We start from the raw sequence: 26,851 nt of genomic DNA, 5'->3' as shown, positions 1-26,851 counted from the left end.
TCAGTTCAGAATAAATGGTTAAATTCAGACTTCAGTAAGTCATAAAGCATGGACTTCCTGTTCATGGGAAGGCGTGGGCTTTCCTGTCATGAGTGAGCTGAGTTACCTGGGCGTGTCAGTCGCTCTCAGGTAGTTTCAACACTCACAGGATCCAGGCTGTTGTCGGTGTCGACTTCTGAAGCTTTGAAAGGACTAAATGAAAAAGTAACGAAAGGGGAGAGGAAAAAACACACGATTCAAACGGATCCTTTCTTTGTATGCAGAGGTAAGTTTTACTTTCATTCCTCAAAACTTGTACCTGAAAACGATGTAAACAACACTTAAAGTCTTAAGTTACCAATCACTGTTGTGATCCCTGTTTTATGTTTACATATTTATGAAGTAGTTTCATCTGTTTGTTTGTTTTTTCCTTTTTCACAAGTGACAGCAGGGTACAGTCTAAATCCTAGCTCCAAAGAGGAATGTGGACGGTTAAAGTGATGTGTTTGTCTCAGCGACGACGCTGCAGTTAGAATTCTAGTGCTGTGAGGAAAGGCGGTGGCGGCTTTATCCATTAGCAGACTCTGCTCCTCACTGCTTCAGTGTACACGGGGATAAGTGAAGCTGTGTCTCCACCCTCTTGTGTTTATTTCAGTCTTAATGCTTCATCCTAGCTGACAGTGTCTTGGACTCGTCTCCTGAGGACAAACTGCTGCTTCACTGTCCTGCAAAAACCATCCTTCTTCATAAGCTGGAATCTGGATTTCTTGTGGGATTGAGAGCATGGTTGCATCCACGATCTGCTGAGACATCCTTGAAAAATGCAACCAGGAGGCCCAAGCCTTCCTCCTCCGCCTCCGCCTCCTCCTCCTCCTCCCCCTCCTCCTCCCCCCCCCTCCACCTCCTCCTCCAGCCCCTGGCCTTCCTCCATCCTTGCATGGCTTCAACACAAAGTCGGGGCACCGGCGCTCCAAGATGCGTAATTTCAACTGGGAGACCCTCCCCAAACACTGTGTGGTTGGAAAGCACAACATCTGGACAGTGGATAAGACTGACGGAGGGTACGAGCTGGACACGGATCGCATGGAGGAGCTGTTCAGCCACAAGCAGCAGCAGCAGCAGCAGCAACTGGAGGCCCACCGCCAGAGTGTGAGGGGCACGCCAGCCGCCACCACGGCGGGGGAAATGGTGAGCACGCAGATGTGACGAGTGTGGGAACCGAAGCGCTCACCTCAGTGAAAGGCCACGGGTTTGTAGACAGAGATTAGAATGTCGGGTCCTTGTTTGGATTACGCAACAGTGAGAAAAGCAGCTAATTGCATGCTTTTGTAATGAACAGGACACGTCCTCAACACTCACGTCCTCAAATAGCTGATTATTATAGATGCGGCACAATATTTGTAGGAAATGTGTAGATGTGATTTACTTTCCACCTCCAGTTGTTGAATAGAGCGATACATAAAGAGGATGCATGGATGAATAGGATCACTCTTTTGTCACCTCTTCTTTAAGAAAAACAAAAATAAGCCTATAAAGTAAAGAATCATAGCGCAGCGTCTGTACTGGATCTCGTGTGTTGCCGTAAAATCTCTTTGATTGAATATGAGGGTGGAGTGTCACTATTCTTCACATGTGTTTGCTAAAGGAAGGTAACGACGTCTCTGTAGTCTCCTGCTTCTATCTAATCTATTGTATTTTAACAAACTGTTTTGGATGCGCAAAGTTTTTCAGAAAGAGAAAGAGACATTGAGAAAATATGTTCAGAGTGATACCTTTGGCCTGATTGTTCAGTACAATCATCTCTTAGAAATCACAACCTTTGGCCTTTGGAGCAAAGTGTTTGTTTTAGGTGCCGTTCCAATGTGGGACGTCCAGTTTGAGCCAATAGTGAAATTATCTCTCGGCCTGATTACATTGAAGTCTGTGTTTTGTTATGATCTGCAGGTTTCCATCCTGAGCTCCAAGAGGAGCATGAACATTGGAATTTTCCTGAAGCAATTCAAGCGGTGAGTCAGAGAGCCATATTCCGAAGGTGTGATCGGTTTTTGCACAATAACCAGGCAGCCTTACACAGTAAAACAACACACGATGAGACAGACAAATCGCCTTGCTCGCAAAACTTTTGAAAGCCGGCAAGTCCTGACAGGTCGGATCTGCTCTGCTCTTCAGCCCCAACAGGTTGCATCCCCGAGGTGCTCTGCGCTGCAACTGTTGAGAGGCATTGTAAATCTAATGCTTTGGGCTATTTGACATTTACAATGGTGAATAGAAAATGAAAACATATTGTCACTGATAACAAAAGATTACCATAAAGTAGGAAGACATTCGATATGCAAAAACAGAAATCACAGTAATGTGATATTGTGCAACCAGAAACCAGTGTGCATTTTAGTGAAAGTATTCCCCCCAACATCCTCACATCCTCACCTCCTGCCTGGCATGAGTATTTCCAGGGATTGAAATCAGAAATGTTTCTGTTTCTGGAAGCATTCGGAGCAGGTAGAGGCTTGTTGGCGCCAGCAGCCAAACTTTTCCAAGCATGCAGAAAGTCCAACATTTAACATAGGCGCACACACAGCACTGAAACACACACAAAACATCGAACTGATCCAGATTCAATGCTCCGTGTTCTTCCCTCTGTGTCCACAGGCCCTTAAAAGACATGATAGAAGACATTCAGTCTGGACAAAGTCACAGCTTCGGTTGTGGAAAACTTCAGGAGATGCGCAAGTTGCTGCCAGAAGAAGGAGAGGTACGTCCTCTATTGCGTCATCTCGATCCGACTTCCACGTTGCTTGTAATTGTGACTCATTAAACCACAGTCTGATTGTCGTTTTCATTTATTACTTTGTGGTTTTCATTTTGATGCAGGTGAAGCAGCTTGTCGGCTTTAAAGGCGACCGCTCTGCCCTTCCTGAGGCTGATCTGTTCATGCTCATGCTGGTGCAGATTCCCTGGTAAGTTTAATGAATGAACCAATCACATGAGCTAAATGTCCTGTGACGGGTTAATAATGTGGGGAACATGGTGTCTGTCAGTTATGCAGAGCGTCTGAGCTGCTTGGTGCTGAAGGAAGAATTTGTCCCCCTCATGAATGAAATGCAAGAACTAATCAGGACTTTGACATCTGCTGGACGAGGTATTGTTGTTTCCTTGTTTTGTGCATTCATGGTTCGTTACTTTGAGATATTGTTTTGCTGAAGTAAGAGTTATAAACCTATTTATGAGTTAACAACACGTGTCGTCCACTTTAGAGCTCCTGGAGTCTGATCATCTTCATTCTGTCATTCGTTTGGTCCTGAAAACTGGAAACTACATGAATGCTGTGAGTATGAATTATGGTTTAAGTCTTTTTTCTGTATTAGTCCATCAAATTGTATATTTTGTTATTGTACCTAATTATTAGTGCATATAATCCCTTACACACTGAAACATCTTTTCTTATTTATATAGCAGAACACACATTTTTCTTATTATATTTCATTTTTATTTTTTCAAATTTTACATAAAGATTCTGTGAATATGATAATTATTTAAAAAAAAGTTTAAGTTTATTTTCTATTTGTTTTTGTTTTTTTACACATAACGGTTTTTATTCAAAAGGATTCAGTGAATTTGCATTTTCTTATTATGATTTTTCAGTTTAAATAAATACAGATTCTGTGAATATTTTCTTTCACCATCTTAGTTTTTTCATTATTTTATTTTTTTAAATTCTGTGACTTTAGATCCTGTAAATTTGCCTTTTTTTGTAATGTAATTTTCAGTTTATTTATAATATTTTTACACAAAGATTCTTTGAATCTGACACTTATTTCTTATTATGGCTTCATTATGTTAGGATGAAAATATGCCAAGAATTTTTTGCATATTTATTTTGAACTTTTCTCTCCCTGTATATACAAGTATAAATACGATATCCTATTTTGCTTAACACACGGTTGCTGGAGTAGCTGCCTGTCGCAATATTTCATACATATACAGTCATGCATGTGAGTAATAAACCTCCTGATTGTGACCTTTGCCCTGATCACAGGGCGGCTATGCAGGCAGCGCGATTGGCTTCCGCATGTCGTCTCTGCTGAAGCTCGCTGATACCAAAGCCAACAAACCTGGAATGAATCTCATGCATTATGTTGTGATGGCAAGTACCTCTTCTTATTTCTTTGAACAGATTGCCATACTGAGTCATAGTCCCCGTAGATGCAGACTCTCCTCTTTATACAAACTTTGCTTTTTGCAGCAAGCCCAGAAGGCAGATATGGCTCTGCTCAAATTTTCAGAGCAGCTCCAACATGTTGAAGCCGGAGCGAGGTAAAAAAAGATTTGTTTCCTTTGACGTTCCTTAAACTTCAGTGTAAATGCTGTGCCTTGTTTGGCAATGTTTCTCACGTCTTGTAAATCTGTCTTATAGAGTTAACAAAGGTGACATTGAAGCCGATTTTAAAAGACAAGTGCAGAAAGTGGAAAAGGCCAAAGCAGACGCCTTAAAGCAAGAAGACCTGAAGGCACAAATGGAGGATTTTCTAAAGGTGATGAGAAACTCCAGCTCACTTTAATGTGAATCTTCACATTGAACACCAGTTCCAAGTATTCTGATTTGCTCTCCCACTTAGGAAGCTGAGGTTTGGTTGGCTGAGACAGAGACTGAGCTTGAGGAATTGCAGTCGGTCAGTGACTCTGTGGCGGAGTACTTCTGCGAGGACCCCCAGAAGTTCAACCTCGATGAGTGCTGCTCCATTTTCAAGTCTTTCTGTGAGAGATTTATGAAAGCCATGCAGGTAAGCCTTCACCCTGGGGTATTTATTGCTGATTTGGTTTAAAAAAACAAACAAAAAAACTCCTATGTTTAAATAAATGTGGTTTTCTGCAGGAAAACAAAGCCCGGGAGGTGGCCGACGTGAAGCGGAGACACCGAGACAGATTGCAGAACACAGCCAAGCGAAGGTCGACAGCGACCTGCTCCAGCAGAGACAAGGAAATGGAAGGGATCGCATTGGAGTCCATACTGCAGCGGTTCCTCACCAAGCGTAATACCAGGAGGAGATCCGGCAAATCGTCCTCGAGTCATGGCAGCCCGAGGAGCAGCAGTCCTAATAGTGAGAGCCCAAGCAATGGCAGCCTGTCAGAAATCACCTCCAATCCGCCTGGAAATCAGAAGTGTGGAGAAGCTTTCAGCCCGAAAGAAAGAGCAAGAAAAGAGTGGAATTCAGCAACTGAACTCACAAAAGCCTCTTCGCAAAATAAAGCTCAGACGAATACAGAGGACAGCGACGACAGCGAAGGAGACGACATTATTCCACAAGGGGAGATGAAATCCTCCAGTATAGAAGACTCTAAAGGAATTACACCCCCAGACAAAATGACCAGTGACGTTCCCTCAGCTGTCAGACGTTTGTCATGCGTCTGCGATGACGGTAAGGAAGCTCTGCAGGATAATACTAAAGAGGAGGCTCAGACGCTGCGTGAAGCGTCGAAAAAAGTCTTGCATTATCAGAGAAGTCGTGGCAGTGTGTCGTCTGGAGAGTACTCGCTGGAAGGTCTCAAGTCTCCTGGTCCGAGTGCGCGCCTGCCTCGTCAGCACACGTTTGACGAAGCGACCAAAAGGTCCCTCGAAGATCAGAATAATGACGATCTGTTCCGGTTTGTACTCGACCCCCAAGCGTCCTCGAAACGCAACCTTTGCCGTCGCCACACTCTGCCTTCGAAGGTCCCCAAAACGGAGGAAGAGGAGGATGACCTGTGGACTCAACCTCCAGTCACATCTCCCAAACCTGAAGCACAAGCAAAAGGAACCTTATCGGGGGAGGGCGCTGGACACTCGCCAACAAAATCAGCGTTTAACTTTGCCGACCCTCAGGACCAGAAGTCTCCCTCCGCCGAACAGAAAAGCAAACCGTCGCTTTCTTCAGACCAGCCAGAGGAAGGGCGTTTGGAGGTTAAGCAACCAGACAAGTCAACAGGGACCACAGACAAACATCTGGAGATGAACAGTGAGAATATTCCCCCCAGGAGCACCTGGTTTAAGACTGAAAACCAGGGGATGTTTTTCAACTTTTTCAAACGCCTTGGCGATATGAGTAAACAGCAGAACGGCAAGGAGCCTGTCCAGAAAGGCTCGGGGACGGGTGTGTGAACGCCCGACTGGATCACATCTATTAAACTGTTGGGTTACACGCAGAGACACATCATAACGGGCTGTCCTGGTGATCATATAGTGTTATTTTTAATTTAAGTTCCGCGCAGTGGTGTGGTCCCCGGCTCGATAACGCGCTTGGGGCCTCTCAGTGTTGCGTTTGCAATTTTTCACTTTTCAGTTTATTTCATTTCATTTATTAATTTATTTGAACGGGACAGTGCATATGAATGAACAGACAGCCGGGGCTGTAAATATGCCAGGTTGAGCTCGGAGCGTGTTCTTTCCCATGCACACAAGGTGTTCCTCTAGTTTATCAACGGCTATTTTTCCGTGTACCTCTGGCACCACTCCCAAACCTGGATAAACAGTGACAGTGAAGTTTTAGGATCCGGTGTCGAACATGTGCCAAGACAAACCTGCGGATCTAAGACGTGACGGTCGTACGGGATCAGTCGAGGACGGGTGGCAGCAAGAGTGGAGGGGAAGGTTTGCAAGTCATCAGTTAGAGACGTGGGAGGATCTAACAGATAGAGCTTCAGAGATGAAGCTGGAGAGGTTGAGATGGTTTGGACACGTGCTGAGGACGGATCGTGGATATGTTGGACGAAGGATGTCGAAGGCGGGGAAGAGGAAGTGTTCAGAGAAGATTCATGGATGTAGTAAAGGAAAGAGGTTGTGATAGGGTGGGATGGAGGACTCAGGAAAAAGCCAAAGGAGAGGTAGAAAATATAGACTCTGTCTTCATCCCAGACAGACGTGAGAGTGTGAGAGACGCTGTCCAGGGTTTCACCTCTGATTGGCTCCAGGTTTTTCCTCAAACTCAGTTTGGTAAAGAAAGTGTGGAAGATGGATTATTGGATGGATGCTTATGAGTTGTCACATGAGGGAGGCGTTTGAAACGTTTAAAAAGTGTTTTTATCCTTAAAATAAACGGGTGTTTCGTATGTCATACCGTTGGTGGCCACTAGATGGGGTGATATAACAGTACGATGGAAAAAGGCGTTAGGCGTTAGGAGACAATATACAGATTGTCTCCTAATGAAAAAAGAAAAGAAAAGAGGACAGAATGACTATAAATATTTGTATTTTTATCATTGCATATTGGTAATATATTGTTTTCCTGAAATCCTAATGATAAATAAGATAAAACAGTTTGTGAATGTACTGAGAAAGTGTCTCAAATGGAAAAGACAGTCCAAACAGATAATAAAGAAATATTCTAGTTTGTTTGTTTATGTTTATACCAGTCCTGCTTATACACCAAAAAATTTTTTTTAAAGATTTTTATATTTACATTCAGACTACTTCTCAATCCTGTCGTCACAGAGGCATGTCAGAAATGTCGAGGACAGCCGCTGCTTTCTGCTTCTTCCTCAATTCAACCATTGTTTCAATGGTAAATGGGTCAATGTCACAAAGGCGGCCTGTATCCGAGAGAAGCTGGACCACGCACGCCGCTCGGTAGCAAAGCAACGGGTGTTGATCCTAAATTAACTTGAGAAGAGATTACTGTGGTTGAGGAGCCAACACCTGGTGCCGGGGATAGAAAGTGCCGGCCGGCAGGAAGCCCACACACAATCCTAACACCTCCAGCAGACCTCAGCAGGTCAGCGTGTAGGAGTTCATTATGTCTGTTCAACCTCTGCTGTAAAGAAGCAGCTGATACTAGAGTCGCTGTTATTCTGTGCCATCTCAGGCTGCGTGTGACTGTAAAGTGAAGAAGACGTTGCCCCAACCGGAGTAACCTCAACACGTTTTATATTCTATATCATAAAGTATTTATAAGACTGAAATGTTGTTGAAGGTGAAAATTCTGTTCTTTGTGTCAGTCATCAGTGAGTGGTGAACGACTGAGTTCACTTGTTGAAGATGCTCATGGAATAAAGAATCAGCGAACTATGTGATCGGCTCTGCTTTGTTCTGTTTAATTCTTTTCCTCCCGCCCTGTAATGTTTGTATTTTATGATGACACAGCACAACACAAGAACAGAGGATGTGAAATCATTCCAATGAAAGCTTACCTGATCCCTGCATGGTTAGATAGGATGTCCGATACTTGTATGAACCAGAAAGGCGTAGCAGTGGTCTTCAGAATGCACGGTTGTATAACATTCTCTGTTATAATTATAGCCATTTAAAGCCACTAGAATTATCAGTTAGGAGGTCGTAGATATCGATCCTGTCTTGTGATTGTCTGCATGAACATATCATGACGGCTGTAAGTAGTTTTTAACCGTTTTTGACTTTATAGAATATTGATGGGAGAAGAAAAAGGTATTGTACCTTGGAACACAGGTGATAGTATTTTCGTTAAACCATGAAAACCATTCTGTTTGTTATTTAGTTTTTTTTGTATTTTTTTTACTATTTTAGTTGAAGTAATTCATCACCAGATGAATATAAATGTGGGCTCTTTCATCTTTCATTTTTGCTGGTCATGCAGTGTTTTTTGCTGCTGCAGCGGCCATCTTGACTAAACTGGAGGCAGTCTCCATGGCAACTCCATGTTGCAGACTAAAATCCAGAGATGACTGTGTTTGCCCCTTGGAGCCCCACCCTCCCCCAACAGCCTCCCCCCGCCTGCAGCAGCAACACACCGTGTAATGCATTGCCACCCTTCATTCATTCACGCTTATGAACGCTTTATCATAGCAAATTCTTACATACCCTCTTTTTACAGCTTTGATAAGCTTGAAGGGCCGATAGGCGCATTCCCCCATTCACACATCAATCATACAAAGTTCTTGACTTGCACAAGGACAAGACAAGGGATTGAACCAACAACCTTGGTAAGGATGACCTGTTCCAACGCAGCCGCCAATAAATACTGGATTTATTGCCCTTGTGTTTTTTAACCATCACAGGAGGAATATCAAACTAAATAAACCTTTAGTTTAAGTGCAATGAGGTAAAACATAATTAACAGAATACACCTAAACCCCGTTGTGTTGACGCTCGTAGGTAAAACGTACAGCAAATATTTCTCAAAATCAATGCAGTTACAGCATTTCACAGGCGTCAACTATGCTTTTAATCTTGAACAGACTCACCATGATGGTATGACTTCGACCAAAAGGATCAAACATATTTTAATCTAAGAGCCACAAACAGCCTAATTTCATCTTGAGTGGGCCAGACGGGTAAAAAACTACCATAATAACCTTTAACTTTCAAGTTTAAAGAATTAGCTGTTGTATTGTGTATGTTTTTACAAACTCACACTGACCCCCTGGCTTTCAGTAATGAGGTATCTATCTTTTATGCCAATATCTCAGCTCAGGTCTCAGTAATGCGTCGTGTCTGCTACTCTTAAGAAAGTTAAAAAAAAGGTCACTCTTTCTTTGAAATTCAAACCATTTGCTTGGTGAGTTTGTGGCCTGGATTGGAGCCTCTGGTTTAGATATTAAAGCTTTCACAGATCGCTCACCTTGGCCCTTGGTATTGTCTTATTCCCAATACTCCACCCAATACACTGCAATACTTTGATAGAAAAATGAAATATGTTGTTTGCTTGTTTGGGTCCTACAGTTGGCCAGTTTTGTTGAGCCTTCTGTTTGACAAAATGGCAGTATGACTTATATTTTTCCTTTTGCATAAAACCTACAATACATCATGCAATTTTACATATCTTTCCTTTATACATACAATAATAAAACGGGCCGTCTCACTTCAATACAAATATATATATTTCATTTCAACACTGATTGGCTCATTTCTTTGGGGGGGCTCTGCTCTTTTGTCTTTACACCCAATTTTTGTTTTTTTATATTTTGCATCTTTATTCTCTTCGAGGCAACAGCCTACATCCTTTGTCCTTATAAGGGAGGTGGGCGGGGTCTGAGTAAGCCACACCCCTTTGCAGCAGACAGCCTGATCCCTCAAGTCAGCTCCTGAGATTTTCCCCTTCCTTTGCATACTCCCCGCCCCCTGCGCGAGCTCCACCAGCTCCAATGGCTCCTCCCCCCTCCCCCAAACCGACCAATCCCAACCCCGAGCTCCTCCTCTAACCTCCTCCTTTCCCTCGTCCTCTTCCTTACTGTCCCTTCTCCTCCCAGACAGACCCTACCCTTTCCTTTCTGTCGCCTTGTCTGTGGATTTCTCTGCTGAAGGATCTGGACTCCTGACAATGGGAATCTTCCTGCGATGCTGACGCTCCTCTTCCCTCCTTCATGTGAGTACAGACTTTTCTCCTCTTCACGCGCTCGCAGTTCTGCTTTCTCATCCATGTTTTTTTTTTTTCCCGTCTTCTTCCTTGCTCTCAATAATACAATGAGTGTGTTGGAGCAGATGAATAATTGATCGATATTTCCCAGGCAGCGTCTGTAATCAAGAGGGGCTGAGCTTTATAACCCCAACATGTGCCTCCTTCTTTTGTTGTGCTGCTGCTGCCGCCGTCACGCCAGTAACAGGGAAAGAAAACCTGTTTTAAAGCAACTGTTGCTTAAAAAAAAAAAAAAAAATCCTAAATGCTGTGGTGTGACTCTCCACTGCTTCCTCAAGCAGCCCACACACTTCTCCATTTTAGCTCCAAGCTGGCTGGCAGGCTGTGGCAGGTGGGCATCTCTGCTGCAGTCCGAGGGCTGGGCTCTGGAATCAGCCAGATTCTCCCTTTTGTCTACAGGATTAGTGATCTTTCACTGGGGTTTTTTTTTTTTTTTTTTTTTTTTGTGGTGTGGATTTGTGTGGATGGGGGGTGTGTGTGTATGTGTGAAGTAGGGGTGCTGTCTGCTGATGTCACCCCCCCCCCCCCCCCCCCTGGTTGGCTCCCTGTGTTGCATTGTACTGCAGCAACAGCACTGAGGCAATGCATCATTTTTACTACCCCAGGCCTGGACACTCAGCAGACGGCTCACCGGGTTGGTATTGACGGCTCTCTTCTGTCCGTCTCCCTCTTGAAGCGTCCCAAGAAGTTGCCGGTGTGAAGCCTGGAGGTGTGGGGATGCTCGCAGGGTCACGGGGAGGTTGCAGACGGTCCTGGATGCTGCGCCAGAGGGCAGAATCTTAGCTTGGGGGGTGGGGGGGGGGGTCACACGTCTGCGTCAGAGCTGCAGGGATCCTGCCAGTTTGCAAACACGAAGCTCAGATTATGTCTGTTTTGCTTTAGCACACAAGGCCTGAGCACTGCCAGACCGACGGGAGTGTTCTGTGGGTTTTATACCTCCCAGGACACGCGGGTCAGCGCCAACTTTGGAAGTGAAAAGAAGACGTGTGAGCCGAGAGCATCGGAGCTCCAAACTGGAGCTGAGAGGCAGGCAGGTACGGCGGTAACCTTTTGGGTTTGATCACCAGCAGACATGTGGCCGTCAGAACCAGCATGAAGCCGACCGGTTGTCATGATCACCCACACAGAAGACCGACACATCAATGAGAGCCGTTCTTAGGTTCTATATTTAGTATTCTCCTAACCATGTCACTTTGACAGTTAGTGATTTTCTTAAAATTCACACATAAATCAAATGACAAAAATAAAAAAAGCAAATGAATTCAGTGTTGGATGTAAAACCTCACTGGTCAATGAGACTGTAAATGTTTAGTTTTGCTCATTTAACTTCGTTTGTTTGGACATTATGGGTAAAACCAGGTAGATTAGGTGTAAAAATTAGTTTTAAAACCCGGTAGAATAAGACTCTCTGAGTGTGAAAGATTTGCTATGTTAACTCTCAAAAGCCTCTCAGTAAGAGCTGTGAACCAACTCACTGATCTCTTAATTTGTGTTTAGCTCAGTTATTACCGTGAATCCAAATGCTGGAGGTCCAGGCGGCTGTCGTGGAGCTTATACGGGTTCTGTTATGACGCAGAGAAGCACAACGAATGCACGAATCGGCAGTGACAGTACAACTAACTCCGTCGTGTATATACACTTTAATGATTGACTGTATCTGCTCAACTGTCACATGGACTCTTATCTTTACAATTAGAATTGATCAAATCCAATCTGAACGCTGCATTTCAGGTGGATTTTATTTTTATTTTATTTATTATTTTAAACCCCCACTGAAAGTTCTTCCAAGATATGATGAGTCGGCTATTTCCTCATTAAGAGGCACGCAGCCACATTAGACATGATTCAAGGCCCATGATGAATATTACATGAGACTTTTCTAATGTTCATCGATGATCTCAGGATGAAGCTCCACTGTCGGTGGTACAACAGTAAACACAATCCAGGCCGCGAAGAGCTTCCATCAAAATGGAAATGATGGAAAGTTCACTTCTGGATTGTTGAGAACTTCCAGCAGAGTGATTCCTCTACGCCGTCGTTACTTTTAAGTACTTGAGTATAAAAGCTACTGCCGTGGTCGGAGCCACTGGCCTGTCTGCAGCTCACACTGCGGGTTGCCCTCATCATCCTGCAGACCTGCCGCCAGCGCTGGTGATTCAGAAATGATGTTCCTAATCAGATCTTGGCTCTCTTAACGTCTGCAAAAGGTCCCTGCTTCTACTGCTGTGCATCTCCGGCCCACGTGTGTCTGTGCATCAAACCCACGAGACGTCTTTATATACTGCAGTAGTTCACAGAGATGTACCTTATGTGCTGTCTGTACTTTCCAGAGAAGGTTTTTTTTTTTTTATTATTTCTTTCTCCTCCTTTGTTGCGCCGGCTGCTGCGACCGCTCCGACCGACGCTGATGCATCGAGACACGTTCCTTCATCCGATGCGGTGGAGTGGAAGCAGAGCTTGTTAGTTTGAGGAGAAGTTTCTGTGCTGTGTGAATAATGATTGATGAGTCATCGTACGGCCGGGCCGGCGCCCCCCCCCCCCCCCCCCCCCCGGCACACGGCCACAGATTGAGACACATTCACACACGGCTTGTGTTTTCATGCCACCGCACTGATTTACATTGACTCCCTGCTGCTTACCTTAAACTGGACGACACCTCCAACCTCTGCTCTCCTGTGGGAATCTGCTTTTGACAAGTCCCCGGAGTAGATTTCCCCTTAATACGACATTTACAGAAACGTATATAAGAGTTTGGACGTTGTATGATCTAATCCAAACTCCACTACAATCTCTGAAGTGTCGCGCTTCTTTCCAGATCTCTCTTCAGAACACTCCCGTCTTCAAACTTAACTCCATCTATCAGTCATACCGAGTTTATTCAGCTATTTTTAGGCTTGTTCAGCTCCGTCGGAGGCCAGGAACAATTACTGCAGGATGACACACGGGCAGGAACACAACAGATGTGGCTGGAAACCTAAACTGGAGTCTATATTTAAACACAATCTTGAGAGCAACAACATCAAGAGCCCTCATCTCTGTCTTCAGCTCGGTGAGACCTCGCCAATGTTTGCCTGCTCAGTAAACAGCGCAGTTCTGAATTAGGCCTCCTGAAGTCTCCTCTCTGCTGTGACACACACACACACACACACACACACACACACACACACACACACACACACACACACACACACACACACACACACACACACACACACACACACACACACACACACAGAATGTCAGTAACACAATTAAAAGCGACAAGATCCACAAATTAATGCAAAAAAACATTGATCCTGTTTTACTCAAACCTGCATTTAAATCCGTGGATCCAGTCGGAAGAAAAAAAGGGCTTCGTCTCCTGCCTGGACACGAGGAAGAGGAGGGCAGGAGGGAAATACTTTTTATGGCCCTGGAAGTGCAAACATCCTGCAGTCCTGAATAGTCACAGCTAAGGAATGATATTAACAATATGAAAATCACAGCACTGTTAAAGGGCCAGTTTCACTTTTATATTTACCTAGAAGTTAAAAAAAAAAGATTCTATATTTGTGATTTTCTTCTAAGGTTTAATTTTGTCTTTCAGTCATTGTGTCAGCTGGGACCCTGAAATAGATGAAGTGGTGTAAAAGATGAGTGGATGAATGTTTTGCACTTCCAGGCTTGGAGACGTTCAGTGTGTAGTTTGCCTGTTTTCCCAGTTTTTTTTAAACAATTTCTCAGGTTTCCTCCCGTGTTTAGATTAATTAGTGACTAAATTGACGTGTGTGTGTGATGATGAGTGTGTTTGTGTGTGTGTGTTTGCCCTGTGATGGACCAGCGGTCCGTCCAGGTTGCCCCCTGCAGTCGCCCGTACTCAGCTGGGATCCTCTCCAGTTTGATGAGTGGACTCAAAAAAAAAAAAAAAGGATGGTTGTACACTTCCTATAATAATGGAGAGTTACCAAACAACTGGGTTGTTTTCCTCCTTCAGCGAGCAGAATATCACACATTCCTCGGTCACATTCTTCCCCCTGTTAACAGACAAAGGGAAGAAGAATCCCTGCATTCGTTTCTCTTTAGTAAATGTCTGAAATGCACCGGACTGATTACTTGAATCCTCAAGGAGAGCGTAGTCTCAGTGGTCGTGTACCGATCCAGTCATTGAGCAAAAACAACAGTATAGGAGGAGCGAGGCAGCGAGCCTCCAGCCCGAGGATATCTAAACAGATTAAATCTGAGGGTGGTGTTTTCTCTGAACGTCGTCTTGTGTTTCTGGAATAAAAAACAACCCCCACACACACTAATTCAATGTGTACAGGACACTCATATCCGTAAAGAGAAAGGTGTTTTGCACACAGGCGACTCTTCTCAGGCGTGGCGTGCTGCTCTGTCCTCCGGCCCCGCGGCCAAGCCGCCACTTTTCTTTTCATGCTTTATGTCCCCCACGAGACACCGCGCACGTTTTCCTCCGGACAATGGTGTGATCTGGTCGTGGGGGACTGGAGTAATCCAGACGGCAGACGGGGCCCGACCCCGCAGGAGTACAGTAAGCCACTTAAGAGTACTGCGGGGCGAGAGTGGCGAAGTGATGCTCTGCAGACAAACGGCTGAAATCTGCAGACGCCTGGTTTTGCCCCCGCAGCAGGTGACATGTTCCACGGTGACAGACGCCGAGGCGAGGAAGCAGCAATTCAGCGTGACGAGGAGAACTGACCTGATTTCGCAAAGTGCTGATGATGCGTTTTCTCAAAACAAAGCCTTTGGGACAATCTAATCATGTGTGCTTGTGGATTGCAGTATAATGGAGGCGTGAGTCTACGTATACTCGAAAGCAGCAATTTTCTACTTGAACGCTGTGGAGGGCTGATGCAATAGTAGACGTCTATTGTGTTCAGAGATAATGTATTTTTGTGTGGAGGTGTTCAGATGAGCTGCTGTTATTAAGTCTTTTTTTTTCCTATGAGCAGACACATTAGTGCAGAGATGTCAAACATAAGGCCCGCGACCTCAAACCGGCTCCAGTCCAGCCCGACAAACAACCAAACAAATTGTAAAGATTTTAAAGAAAACTTTTTTGGGACTTTTTTTATTTTTTATTTTGTCCTTTTGCACCAGAGCGGATCGTTAGAATCGACTTCATGTTCAGATTGTTTGTCGTTTTTAGTAGTGATTGTTTGATTTTAGACATTTCCATCCCATATACTCTGCTCCACAACAAAGACCGTCTCTAAAGTTCAGATTTAAAGGTTATTATGACACTATTCTCCTGGTTCACATGACATTGGGCTCTAGTATGTTGCCCCTGAACTAAAATGTATTTTGAAACCCCTGCAGTAGTGGGATATCAGGCCAAGGTATGCAAATGATTTATTCTGGAAATAAATATGTTTGGAACTATAGAAGTATAGAAATGTATGGATCATTTACACAAATGATCTTAAAAGTGTGTTTGGCGTCATGGTGCTGTTTTGTGGAACATTAAGGAAGAACAGATCTAATTTATAGAGTCGGATAAGAACTTTTCATTGACTTAGTGTAATATTGAGGAACAGTTATATAATAGTTGCTACTAGATATATACTTATCTTTATTTTCTTTTTGTTTTTACTGATTTTCTTCTCAACCAAGTGACTTAAACATCGATAATATGATGATAATATTACATCAGAATTGAGCGACAATGTTCCTTTGTAATTTGCTTTTCCTTTTAGTTCCTTTTCTGACGTTTTAAACCTTAAATATTAAATTCATTCTGACTCATATTTGGTCATTGTCCTTACGTGGGCTGCTCAGTGACATTTTCTATCATTAGGAAATGAAACACAGATTTTAATCTAGGGGTTGAGTGTGGCCATCGAGCCTGCTGTGAAACTGCTGCCACCACTACTTTATGTACCCGATGGTACTTTATGTAGCTGATGGTACATGAAGTCATGTAATCGATGCATTTTGCAGCTTTGTGTCAAGCGTCTGCATTGATTCCACACATATTGTCTCGCTGTGCACGCCCACCTACCGAAGGCTGCTTGTCGGGGAGAGACTGTGTCTGAAGGCGGCTCTTCGTTCTGCTGGGAGGCGAGTGGGAGTCATCGAGCCGCGGAGGGCTGCCGGGGGAGCAGACGCAGGCGGGGAGGAAGGGAAGTGAAGTGAAGGCGAAGGGGAGACTTGTGCAATCCTGAAGGCAGCAGCAGAGGCCAGCCAGCCTGCGATGGGGAGGAGCCTGAGGGCTTTGGCTCATCACGCTTCCTCCTGATGTCACCGTTCAGCTGCTCCCATTCAGCGTCCATGCAGAGAGGACGCAGCCAAGGGTGGGGAGGGTTTCTTTTTCCTTTTTTTTTTTTTCCCTTTCTTTTTTTTTTCCGCCCTCCAAGACAAACGAACGGGGGAGGCATACATAAGAGGGCTGGGGAAGGGCTTGTTGTGTGGACAGTGAAAGGGCTCCTCACTCTCTCGGGTGGTAATAACAATGGAATCTGCATGCCCGGGAAAATCTCCATCTGCAAGATTTCTGTGGCAACGAGTACATTTCTGTGGCTGAGAGTGGGAAGATTAAAAATGTTATACAGGATAATAGAAGTGAGGAAGAGGGAGGGAGGGAGGGAGACGAGGTGTGGGCTGCTGAGCTGAAATGCCATTGTTGGAGCTCGTGTGGCTCTGCAGTGAGGGACAGCTGCCTCCCAGGCCTGCTTGCTCATGTGCAAACGCCAGTGCAGCTCACCGTGAATTTCAACACACACACACACACACACACACACACACCGAGTCGGACACAGACAGGTGGTCCCTGAACTGAACTCCGTCTGCTCCGAGGCAAGGGAAGGAACGAGAAGGAATTTTGGGGAGTGGCGTTTTAAAGCTTCCTCTTCCCTCCACTTCCTGTGTGAGTCAGTGAGCTGAAAACCAGCGAGAGGCTCCAGGAGGAGGCCTCCTCATCCAGGTCAGGCCAGGAGAACAGGTGGAAAATGATCTGTGAGGAGGGCCAGATTAAAAATGAGACACCTCTATTGTCTTGTTTCCTTCAAACTGCAAAATTTTCATTCATGCATGTGATTTTCACCTTTTCAATGCGTTATGAAGTATATAATGGTGGTTCATGTTCACTGATGCCACTTTACACTCCAGTTTACTCAAATTTATCCTTATTAAGATTCATATCTCATATAAATAAGCATCTCCTGGGTTTGTGTTATTCATTCTTGGAGTGACGGATTTCAAACAGCTTGGATTGTCACATTGTTTTGCAAAAGAAGATATTTCCTCGTGGTGTTTGTCCGACTGTCGAATCAAGCAAATGTTTCTTGGGCAGCAACATTTTTTACAGGAGAGGCAATCAAAATTATGTTTTTAAAAAACAACAAGAAGCCTTAAGTTAAAGGTGTTTGCGGTGAATCGATCTGATTTTGTTCAGTTAAATTGGATATAGTGATCCTAAAAGACAACCAGACTACAGCCGGTGTCAGAAATGTGATGTAAAGGAGTGTTTATCGACCACATCAGAGCCGGCGGGCCGTGTTTTTTGAGCTGCGTGTAATCCTTTATGTGCTAATGCACAATATGACAGATGTACAACATATCATTGGTATGCAGCGTTAATCTGTGCTTGACCCACTGATACAGTTTCATGTAACTGTAACTGTACCATCTGAACAGCGAGGCAGCAGGCGCCCACTCATCTGGAGTTCAGATTAAATAATGAAACCAACGCTGTGTTTGGTGAAACACAAGATGCACGGATGATATTTTTGCTTGCAGCGTTTTCACTGTACTTGTAGTAGCGTGCAGACGTCTAAGGAACATGGCTGGAAATATTCCTCCTGCACTGTTGATCACATGTTGTTGTTTTTTTTTTTTACAGTGAGGGATTCTTGCTCCTAAAGTCAAACAACCTGTGGCTAATGTACTCGTGCTGACACAGTTTGATTAGGGAGAGCTCAGTTTGCGTGCAGATACAGGACTTATGAGATGACGTTTTCATTCTCCGAGCAGCATTGTGACTCACTCCTTCCTTTGCTCTTTGGAATACGCCCCCCCACTGCTGTTTGGTCTTTTCTTTTTTTTTTTTCCTGAAGGCATATCTGACCCGTCTCCGGTTTCCCCCGCCCCGTGTGTGCAGGTTAACTAGTCCCCGTGCTCCCTGTGAATGTCTGTCACTATGGCGAAGCGTGAGACCGGCAGCACCAGCCCCGTGGTCCGGCAGATAGACAAACAGTTCCTGGTCTGCAGCATCTGTTTGGATCATTATCACAACCCCAAGGTGCTGCCCTGCCTGCACACCTTCTGCGAGAAGTAAGTAGTGACGCAAATCCACAATAAATTAAAAAATTAAACAACTGTTATAATCCATCTCTAACCCTATAATAAAAAACTGTAAATATTTTAGTTTTTACTATTTTAGCAAAAGATTCCCTAAATTCGAGAGTATTTTGACTTATTTTGTATCTGTGATGTACCCAGCTCTGGATAAAGTACTGTATTTAGTACTGTCGGAGATGTACACATGGCCGATCATGATGTGCTTCTTTTTCCAGAATCTGAGATATTAAGCATAATAATTGGCCCAAAAATCAGTAAACTCCATCTCCTGGGCCAGATATTCGCTCATCCTCGCATGATGTAAGACACTAAACTGCCCACACTAAAACAGGCAGCCCTCTTTATGGCGCAGTCTTGTTGGCAGTACGTCCTGATTTCCACAGACACTTTTGACACTGTGCTCAGTAAAACTGTGTAATGATAAAAGGGACTTAATGATTTTTCCAGCCCTGAAAAAAAAGCCTTTTTTGTCTCATTTCAGATGTCTTCAGAACTACATCCCTCCCCAGTCTCTGACGCTGTCCTGTCCAGTGTGCAGACAGACCTCCATCCTGCCGGAGAAAGGCGTGGCAGCGCTGCAGAACAACTTCTTCATCACAAACCTCATGGAGGTGTTACAACGAGACCCCGAGTGCAGCCGACCCGAGGCCGGCAGTGTCCTCGAGTCGGCCACCGCGGCAACGACCTGTCAGTCCCTGTCCTGCCCAAACCACGAGGGCAAGGTAAGCCAGAGCAACAGGAGAGGGGGCATTTTAGAGCGCAAAGCAGATTACATTTAATGAGAAATGCACAACCCACTCCATCACTACAGTGAAGCCAAAAAACTGGAGGAGACACCCACTCACAAGTCTTAATCTGGTTCTCTGGTTCTGACAGCCTCAGATCAGAACATCTTTCTGTGTTATGGACGCCAGATTGGAAACAAATTCTCACAACAAATATCTAATAATGCTTTCCACCCGAGCTTCTTCTTTTTTTTTTTTCTGTGATCAGGTACCAAATATGGTGTTCTTGTGTTTGTTGCTCCACTGCACCACCTGCAGGTGATGGAGTTTTACTGCGAGTCATGTGAAACCGCCATGTGTCTGGAGTGCACAGAAGGAGAGCACAGGGAGCATGTGACGGTTCCTCTGAGGGACGTGCTGGAGCAGCATAAGTCAGCCCTCAAAAACCAGCTGGACACTGTGCGCAACAGGTAAAGCCCCTCGTTACATCTCCAGTCACTGTTGGACACTTTAGAAACACAGAGATTGCAGCTTTTGGAGGTTTTATCTGTTGTTTATCTTTCTTCTGGCAGGTTACCACAGCTGACAGCTGCCATTGATCTTGTAAATGAAATTTCTAAGCAGCTCACAGAGAGAAAAAATGGGGCTGTGACTGAAATAAGTAACACCTTCGACGAGCTGGAGAAGGCTTTACACCAACGCAAGACTGCTCTCATCACTGAGGTGGAAAACATCTGCAGCACCAAGCAGAAGGTCAGAGTCTGGATGATTAAGCAACGTGAGACTGCTTCACATTTTTTTCAAGGCCTTATTAAGAGTCCTGCTCTTTTCTAGGTGCTTCAATCCCAGCTGACATCCTTGCTGCAGGGCAAAGAGAACATCCAGAGCAGCTGTAACTTCACGGAGCACGCCCTGAGCCACGGCAGTGCCACCGAGGTCCTGCTGGTGCAGAAACAAATGGGCGAGCGGGTCAGCGCACTCGCGCGGCACAACTTCCCCGAGCACCCCCACGAAAACGGACATCTGGGGTGCCAAGTCGAGACAGACGGACTGAGGCGCTCCATCCAGAACCTGGGAGTCCTGATCACGACGGGGGCCGTGGGCCACACCAGCGTGGCCACCGGCGAGGGCCTGCGACACGCGCTGGTGGGCCAGCACACCACCATCACCGTCACCACTAAAGACAAGGACGGAGAGCTTGTGAAAACCGGCAACGCCGCCCTCAGGGCCGAGATCGTCTCCGCTGACGGAGCGTGCACCGAAGCCGAGGTGGTGGACAACAAGAACGGCACCTACGAGGTGGGCTACACCGTCCGCTCCGAGGGAGAGTTCACCTTCTCCCTGCTGCTGTACGAGCAGCCGGTCAGGGGGAGTCCGTTCCGCCTGCGCGCCGTCAAGCCGTCGGATGTCCTGCAGTCGCCGGACGACGTGAAGCGGAGAGTGAAGTCTCCGAGCGGAGGAGGCGGTCACGTTCGACAGAAGGCTGTGCGCAGGCCCTCCAGCATGTACAGCACCACCAAGAAGAAGGAAAACCCAATCGAAGACGAGCTGATCTACAGAGTCGGTGGGTGAATGCCCGCGCCTTTTGCAGTTTCAGCTCACATTTCTGGATCGTTTGGAGTATTTAGTTACACTTCATTGTCTGAGGGTGCTCACTGAACGCCGGCTTTATCAAACTGATACACACATCATTGTAAATTATGCTTATAAAACCTTTTTATCTGACAGGAACAAGAGGACGAGACAAAGGAGAATTCACTAACCTTCAAGGCATCTCAACCTCGAGCAATGGGCGGATTGTGGTGGCAGACAGCAACAACCAGTGTATACAGGTTATTATCTCAAGCTGTGGGACAAATGCAATGATTCATCGTGTGTTGCATGTCAAAGTACCTACATGTCCTCTCTTTGTTAGGTATTTTCTAATGACGGGCAGTTTAAGATGAGGTTTGGAGTGAGGGGTCGCTCCCCCGGGCAGCTGCAGCGCCCCACAGGGGTCACAGTAGACATGAATGGAGACATAATCGTCGCCGACTACGACAATAGATGGATTAGCATCTTTTCTTCAGATGGAAAGTTCAAGGTCAGTGAGTCGCAATCAGAAAAACAGAAATGTTCATCGCCCTTCGACTGCCAAGCCTGAATAGTTGAACTGTTCCTGTTGTGACAGAATAAAATTGGAGCAGGGAGGCTGATGGGACCGAAAGGCGTGGCCGTGGATAAGAACGGACATATCATCACGGTCGATAACAAGGCCTGTTGTGTCTTCATCTTCCAATCTAACGGGAAGCTGGTGACAAAGTTCGGAGCCAGAGGAACATCAGACAGACACTTTGCAGGTACCGTGTGCTGCCAGAATAATCTGCACTTTGATCATTGAGTGATATTCCCTCCTCCAGCAGCAGTGGTAATCCTCATTGCATCAGGACATGCACTCGGGCCAGATTTACAGATTTGATTTATCTTTCTTCACAGGATTGTTGATTTTTCTTTTGCTTGGCATGGTTTACGCACCCTTTACTTTAAAGACTGTCTGATGTATGCATGTATATCCGCCTGCTTAATTATAGTAACTAACACATGGTTGATGTTTCACTAAATAAAGTGAACTGTACTGAAGGACTTTACTACTGTTATCAACACATTTTTAGTGTTTTGTCTTCTGAACACCCTCGCAATTAAATAATGATAAAATGATCCTGCTAGAGGAATGTAAATCTCTCCTCTCTGTGTAGATATACCTTCTCTGAACAGAGGAGGACGTCTTATCTCTCATGTCTGCTCTGATAGAAGTGATTAATACATTTATGTCTCTCTACGAGGAATATTTTCTGATCCCGGCACGAGAAATGCAGAAACACACACTGATGTGATCCAGGTTTCCATGGAGGCACACAGACTGTATCTGATTCAAGTCAGTCTTTTCTTATAGAGCTCCTATTACACCGCAGGCATCTTACTCGCCTTTTAAACTCTATGTAGACAGATTCCAACTCATTAGCAAACATATGTGACAATGTGTTGACCCATTTGAAGTGGTTCAATTAAACTCTATTCAGGTATATTTATATGACACCAGTTACAAAGTTATGACACTGTACACAGAAAATAGAAGAAATGTGATTTAGCATTTCCTGCTGCTGCAGCATTTTGAATCATCTGGGGAGATGATGCAGAATTCCAGTAGTCCTTGACCCTCTGGTGGGTTTCAGTGATTTTACTGAAGTTAGGCAGGTGAAAGAAGACAGAAGAACTGATTGACGATACCATGAGCAAAGTGTCGGATGTTCTTTTGGCCAGACTCTCATTAAAGATGTGTTGTTTTCTGGCCGTGCCTCCTAAAAGTAAACCGCCGAACCAAAGCTGCGCAGTTAAAGTCCTTCAGTTTATGAACATGCATCCAGTCACTATAGTTGTAACGAGTCTAACTCATGATGCACGTTGATGCACGGCGAGGTGTGATGATCGTTCCTGCCTCTCACCCAGGGAACAATAACCTGCTTGTGTCAGCAGAGCCCCTCACGGGCAGCCCCTCCGACCTTTTGGATTTAAGTTGAAACTCACCCGTTCTTCCAATTTCATTTCTCACTTGAAACTTTTCTTTTCTTTTAGAGAAAAGTGGTGCAAACATTGCACTGGAAACAAAGCTTAGTAAATCTGGCCCTCTTTTCAGTAAGTAATGGATTCACTGTGAGTGGAGAGCATAAATATTTGTTCTGTCTTTGTGTGTTGATGCATCACCACCGTCACGTCTCACGTCTTGTCCCGCATCGTCTCTCAGAGTCTCACCGTGACCGAATGAGTCCAGAAATAGTGTCTGACTTCCTCCGGTCTGTTGTCAACCAGCAGATGACTCATCTCTCCTGCTTCCTTCTCGCTTTCCAGGTCCCCACTTTGTGGCTGTCAATAACAAGAATGAGATTGTGGTCACAGACTTCCATAACCATTCAGTCAAGGTGTGTCTTGAGTTGATATTTCGGGGGGGAGGAAACAACATGTGTGTGTGTGTGTGTGTGTGTGGGGGGGGGGGGGGGGGGGGATTTAGAGCATGTTTCATTTGATCCAGTAAAAGTACAGATACACAGGTTTAAAAAAAGAAAACAACAACCACTATTTCTAAAATATACTCAAGTACACAATTCAAATCTTTTACCTTTATTGACACAGGATGACTTCTTAATGCATCTTCAACCTTTTTTCAAATATTTTGCACATGTATGTTATTATTATAACACTACTGTATGTTGGTGGCTGCAGCAGATCAGTTGGATCATCATTCAGCTCCTATCAAAGTTTTAAGTCAGAAATAAAATAATTTCTAGAATAATACAATGGTAATAACAATAACTTGGCTTCAGTTTATGCTGTGAACCTCATTCATCACAACAAAAAGAAAAAAAGCTATTGGTAGCTATTTTAGCAGTATAATGATAGGAATGATCAACTTTATGCAGCATTTTGTTTCATACTACAATTTGAAAATAGAACCCATTAAACAATTAAAATTATAATTTAAAACAAGAGAAACTGAACACAAATGACAGTTGAATATTGAGGTTGTTTTTGATGTTTTGGGTTCAGTTGAAATAATCTAATATAGATAGATAGATCTATCTATCCATCTTGTGTGTTTTCTACAACATGTGACTGTTTTCTGTTCCGGCTGACAGGTGTACAATGCAGACGGCGAGTTCTTGTTTAAATTCGGCTCCCATGGCGAGGGGAACGGCCAGTTCAACGCTCCCACAGGGGTGGCCGTGGACGCCAACGGGAATATAATTGTTGCTGATTGGGGCAACAGTCGGATCCAGGTAGGAGGGCAGGACTTCACTAGGAACGCAGCAGGTTTCCAACCGTCTCCCCCACTCATCCAGTTTGTCTTCCTCGCCAGGTGTTTGACAGCTCAGGGTCCTTCCTCTCCTACATCAACACCTCCGCCGACCCGCTGTACGGCCCCCAGGGCCTGGCCCTCACCTCCGATGGTCATGTGGCGGTGGCGGACTCCGGGAATCACTGCTTCAAGGTGTACCGCTACCTGCAGTAGAGACCGGACACAAGCCATCCTCTTACCCGTCCTCTTTGTCCTCCTCCTCCTCCTCTTCCTCGCCGCCGAGCACTGACAACACAACAAATGTATTCCACAGGGTGCAATGATTTATTTTTTAATTTTTTTTTCCGGAGCAGCCTTTTGATGTGCACATCGGGGGATCTCCAAGTGTCGCCTCACTTTACGTTTACGATGTGTATTGAAGGTTGATTTTTTTTTATTTCTTTTATTTTGGGAGTGATGTAGCGTCCTCCGGGGACAAGTCAAGCCGGTTTTTAGAGAATGTGCAGAAGCCGTTTTTTGTGGAGGGGGGGCGCGGGGGGGGGTTTACCCCTTTTTGTGTGTCGTACACTGTTCACGGGATTATTACCACGAGACCAGACAGGATAGCGGATAGATGGAAGTATTTAATCAGCCATAACTTATTCAGATGCATGACCTTTTTTTTCCTCTCTTCATTTATGACACGGCGCGCCTCTCGGTGGCTCTTCTGTCATGAACTACTTAACGCTTACCAGTGAAACGAACAGCGCCGCACGCTTCTCCAGCAATGAAATGTAAAATGTATCGGTCACCAAACATCTCACATAGAAGAAAAAAAAACAAAAACACCCATCACCATCTGTGCATTGATTTGCTGTATGTACTGTATATACATGAATGTACATTGTGTATATTAGATCACTCTGTATGTGCTACGACTTTGAAACACGCGGCCTTTGGGCGTCTCAGAGTGCAGCAGTCGAGGATTTTAAAACGTGTGTGTATGGCAGCTGTTATACAGAGTGTGCTTTTCAAACATACCCAGCACATGCTTATATGAAGAAAGAGTGTCATATTTATTGCTAATGTAAGCAGCACAGAAACCTTTTTTTTTTTTTTTTCTTCTCCTCCTTCCTTTTGTTGATATCTGTAATTTATTTTATTTTGTACTAGCTCAGCATTTACAAATTATTTTTCTAAATTGATGTGCTCGGTTTATTTTTCACCTTAACTTTCCCCTGAAAGCAGAATTCAGTATATTATCCACCCACATCTGGAACATGTAAAAGGGGGTTTGTGCACATGGGCAGCTCTTTTCCAAAGCTACAACCAACAACAAATACGTTGTTTTTTTTTTAGTTTATTTTTTCAAAATGAACAACTCATTCATCTGAGGATTTATTTTGCATGTGAAAATTCAATAGCTTTATTCAGCGAAGTTCTTCTACCTGACCGAAAAACAATACACATATCTCAGGAAATCCATCCGAAATTCAGTTTTCCCATCGTGGCTTCAGGATTTCAGGGGCTTGAAAGGAGCTTTGTGAGGAAAAAAAACTGTTGATTTGTGCAAATGCAGTTTGGATCTTTAAAAAAAAAAGAAATTGGGATGGGATATGAATTCTGTTTTACAGTGTTTAAGTTTTAACTTTCACATGAGAAAGGTTTACAAATGTATTAATGTAAATGACCACTAGTGACGACATCAGTGCTTAAACACACATCACCCATGACACAGTTGTGATCTTAATCTGCTAGATTCGAGCCTCTGCCTGCATCCACATCGCTCCACAGGAAGTGCACCAGTTGCTGCCCCCTCCGGTTCGTTCTGTGTAATGTAAGAAAACAAGGTGCCACAGTAGAGGAGAAGAGATCAGGTGCAGCTGGACCAGCCTCCTGGTGCGACTCCATTACCCTCTACACCCAGAGAGCTGAGAGAGGGGAGCTTTTTCTTTTTTTTTTCTAAGTCCTCCAGGATGCAGCTGCTTTCACACACCTGATCTTCACTTTGACTTGTTGCCAAACAGGAGCAGACATGTTCAAGTAGGAGTCAAATGCTCACCTTTTTTTTTTTTTTTTTTTGTCTAAAAAGCATTTTACCTGACCCGAGTTTGTTTTCTCTATGAATATGCACTGGTAATAAAAGCACATGGTTTACTGAACTCTTGCAATGGATGTTAATACACTTTAAACAGCCTCTGTTACACAAAAATAACCTTTTAAAACGCTCCTGTTTATCTTCACTAAACTTTGAGAGGAAGCAACAACTTCGGCCCATAACTCTCCAGGAACCTTCTCTTTATGAATATTTTACATCTACAATCCTCATTATCCTCAACACACTATCTCAATAGTGATGGCTGATATTATAAGTGCAAAGTATTTTACCTTTGAATGTTATTTGATATTTGCAGTCTTTGAATATCTTTTGGTAAATCCTGAGTTGAATGGACAGTTTCACAAAATAAAAGGTAGAAAAGAAACACAATCACTGGCTCGCTCAGAAAGTTGACATACTTCGTTCCATTCGCTTTTAGTTTTTATTCACCAAGCAAATTTTGATCTTGTGACCAGTGGTGTGCAGTCAGGGGCAGCAAGGTGAGCACTGCGAGCCCTGTCAAAAATGATTTTTCTTTTTTTCTTTTTTTTTTTATAATAAAAACATGAATCTGAAATCTGTG

At 44.4% G+C, this 26,851-nt stretch overlaps 2 protein-coding genes across 3 annotated transcripts; both read left to right on the top strand.

Annotated features, from left to right (window-relative positions):
- Positions 1-800: 800 nt before the first annotated feature.
- LOC308107356 (uncharacterized protein) lies at positions 801-8,014 on the top strand (the record flags this gene model as incomplete). The annotated part of the gene is given in 12 exon segments (XM_080459676.1): positions 801-866; positions 868-1,167; positions 1,924-1,985; positions 2,629-2,731; positions 2,851-2,936; positions 3,018-3,118; positions 3,234-3,304; positions 4,016-4,123; positions 4,223-4,293; positions 4,394-4,511; positions 4,596-4,760; positions 4,853-8,014. Coding segments are annotated over 12 exon segments (2,514 nt in total). The 3' UTR covers positions 6,116-8,014.
- Positions 8,015-10,150: 2,136 nt separating this feature from the next.
- On the top strand, positions 10,151-26,330 carry LOC308107263 (tripartite motif-containing protein 3-like). 2 transcript variants are annotated; one of them, XM_080459516.1, is made up of 13 exons: positions 10,151-10,289; positions 18,436-18,608; positions 19,117-19,357; positions 19,679-19,830; positions 19,933-20,113; positions 20,195-20,924; positions 21,089-21,192; positions 21,276-21,443; positions 21,531-21,699; positions 22,973-23,032; positions 23,246-23,316; positions 24,031-24,171; positions 24,252-26,330. In XM_080459516.1, the coding sequence occupies exons 2-13, from the start codon at positions 18,463-18,465 to the stop codon at positions 24,402-24,404; spliced, it is 2,316 nt and encodes a 771-aa protein (XP_080315642.1). In that variant the 5' UTR covers positions 10,151-10,289; positions 18,436-18,462; the 3' UTR covers positions 24,405-26,330. The 2 variants fall into 2 exon arrangements, with proteins under 2 accessions (XP_080315642.1, XP_080315643.1); XM_080459517.1 differs by lacking the exon at positions 22,973-23,032 and having other exon boundaries at positions 10,172-10,289.
- The last annotated feature ends 521 nt before the right edge of the window (positions 26,331-26,851 follow it).

Source organism: Lipophrys pholis (assembly GCF_963383615.2).
Source record: "Lipophrys pholis genome assembly, chromosome: 3".
NCBI lineage: Eukaryota > Metazoa > Chordata > Actinopteri > Blenniiformes > Blenniidae > Lipophrys > Lipophrys pholis.
The sequence above is the reverse complement of the archived record's forward strand: the minus strand, read 5'-3'. Positions and strand labels throughout refer to the sequence as shown.

Bases quoted from the DNA above. Each gene is read 5' to 3' on its own strand.
- LOC308107263 (XM_080459516.1), top strand. From the start codon at position 18,463: ATGTCTGTCACTATGGCGAAGCGTGAGACCGGCAGCACCAGCCCCGTG. The intron at 19,358-19,678 runs GTAAGCCAGAGC...CACCACCTGCAG, and splicing joins GCCCAAACCACGAGGGCAAG to GTGATGGAGTTTTACTGCGA. The intron at 24,172-24,251 runs GTAGGAGGGCAG...CTTCCTCGCCAG, and splicing joins GGGGCAACAGTCGGATCCAG to GTGTTTGACAGCTCAGGGTC.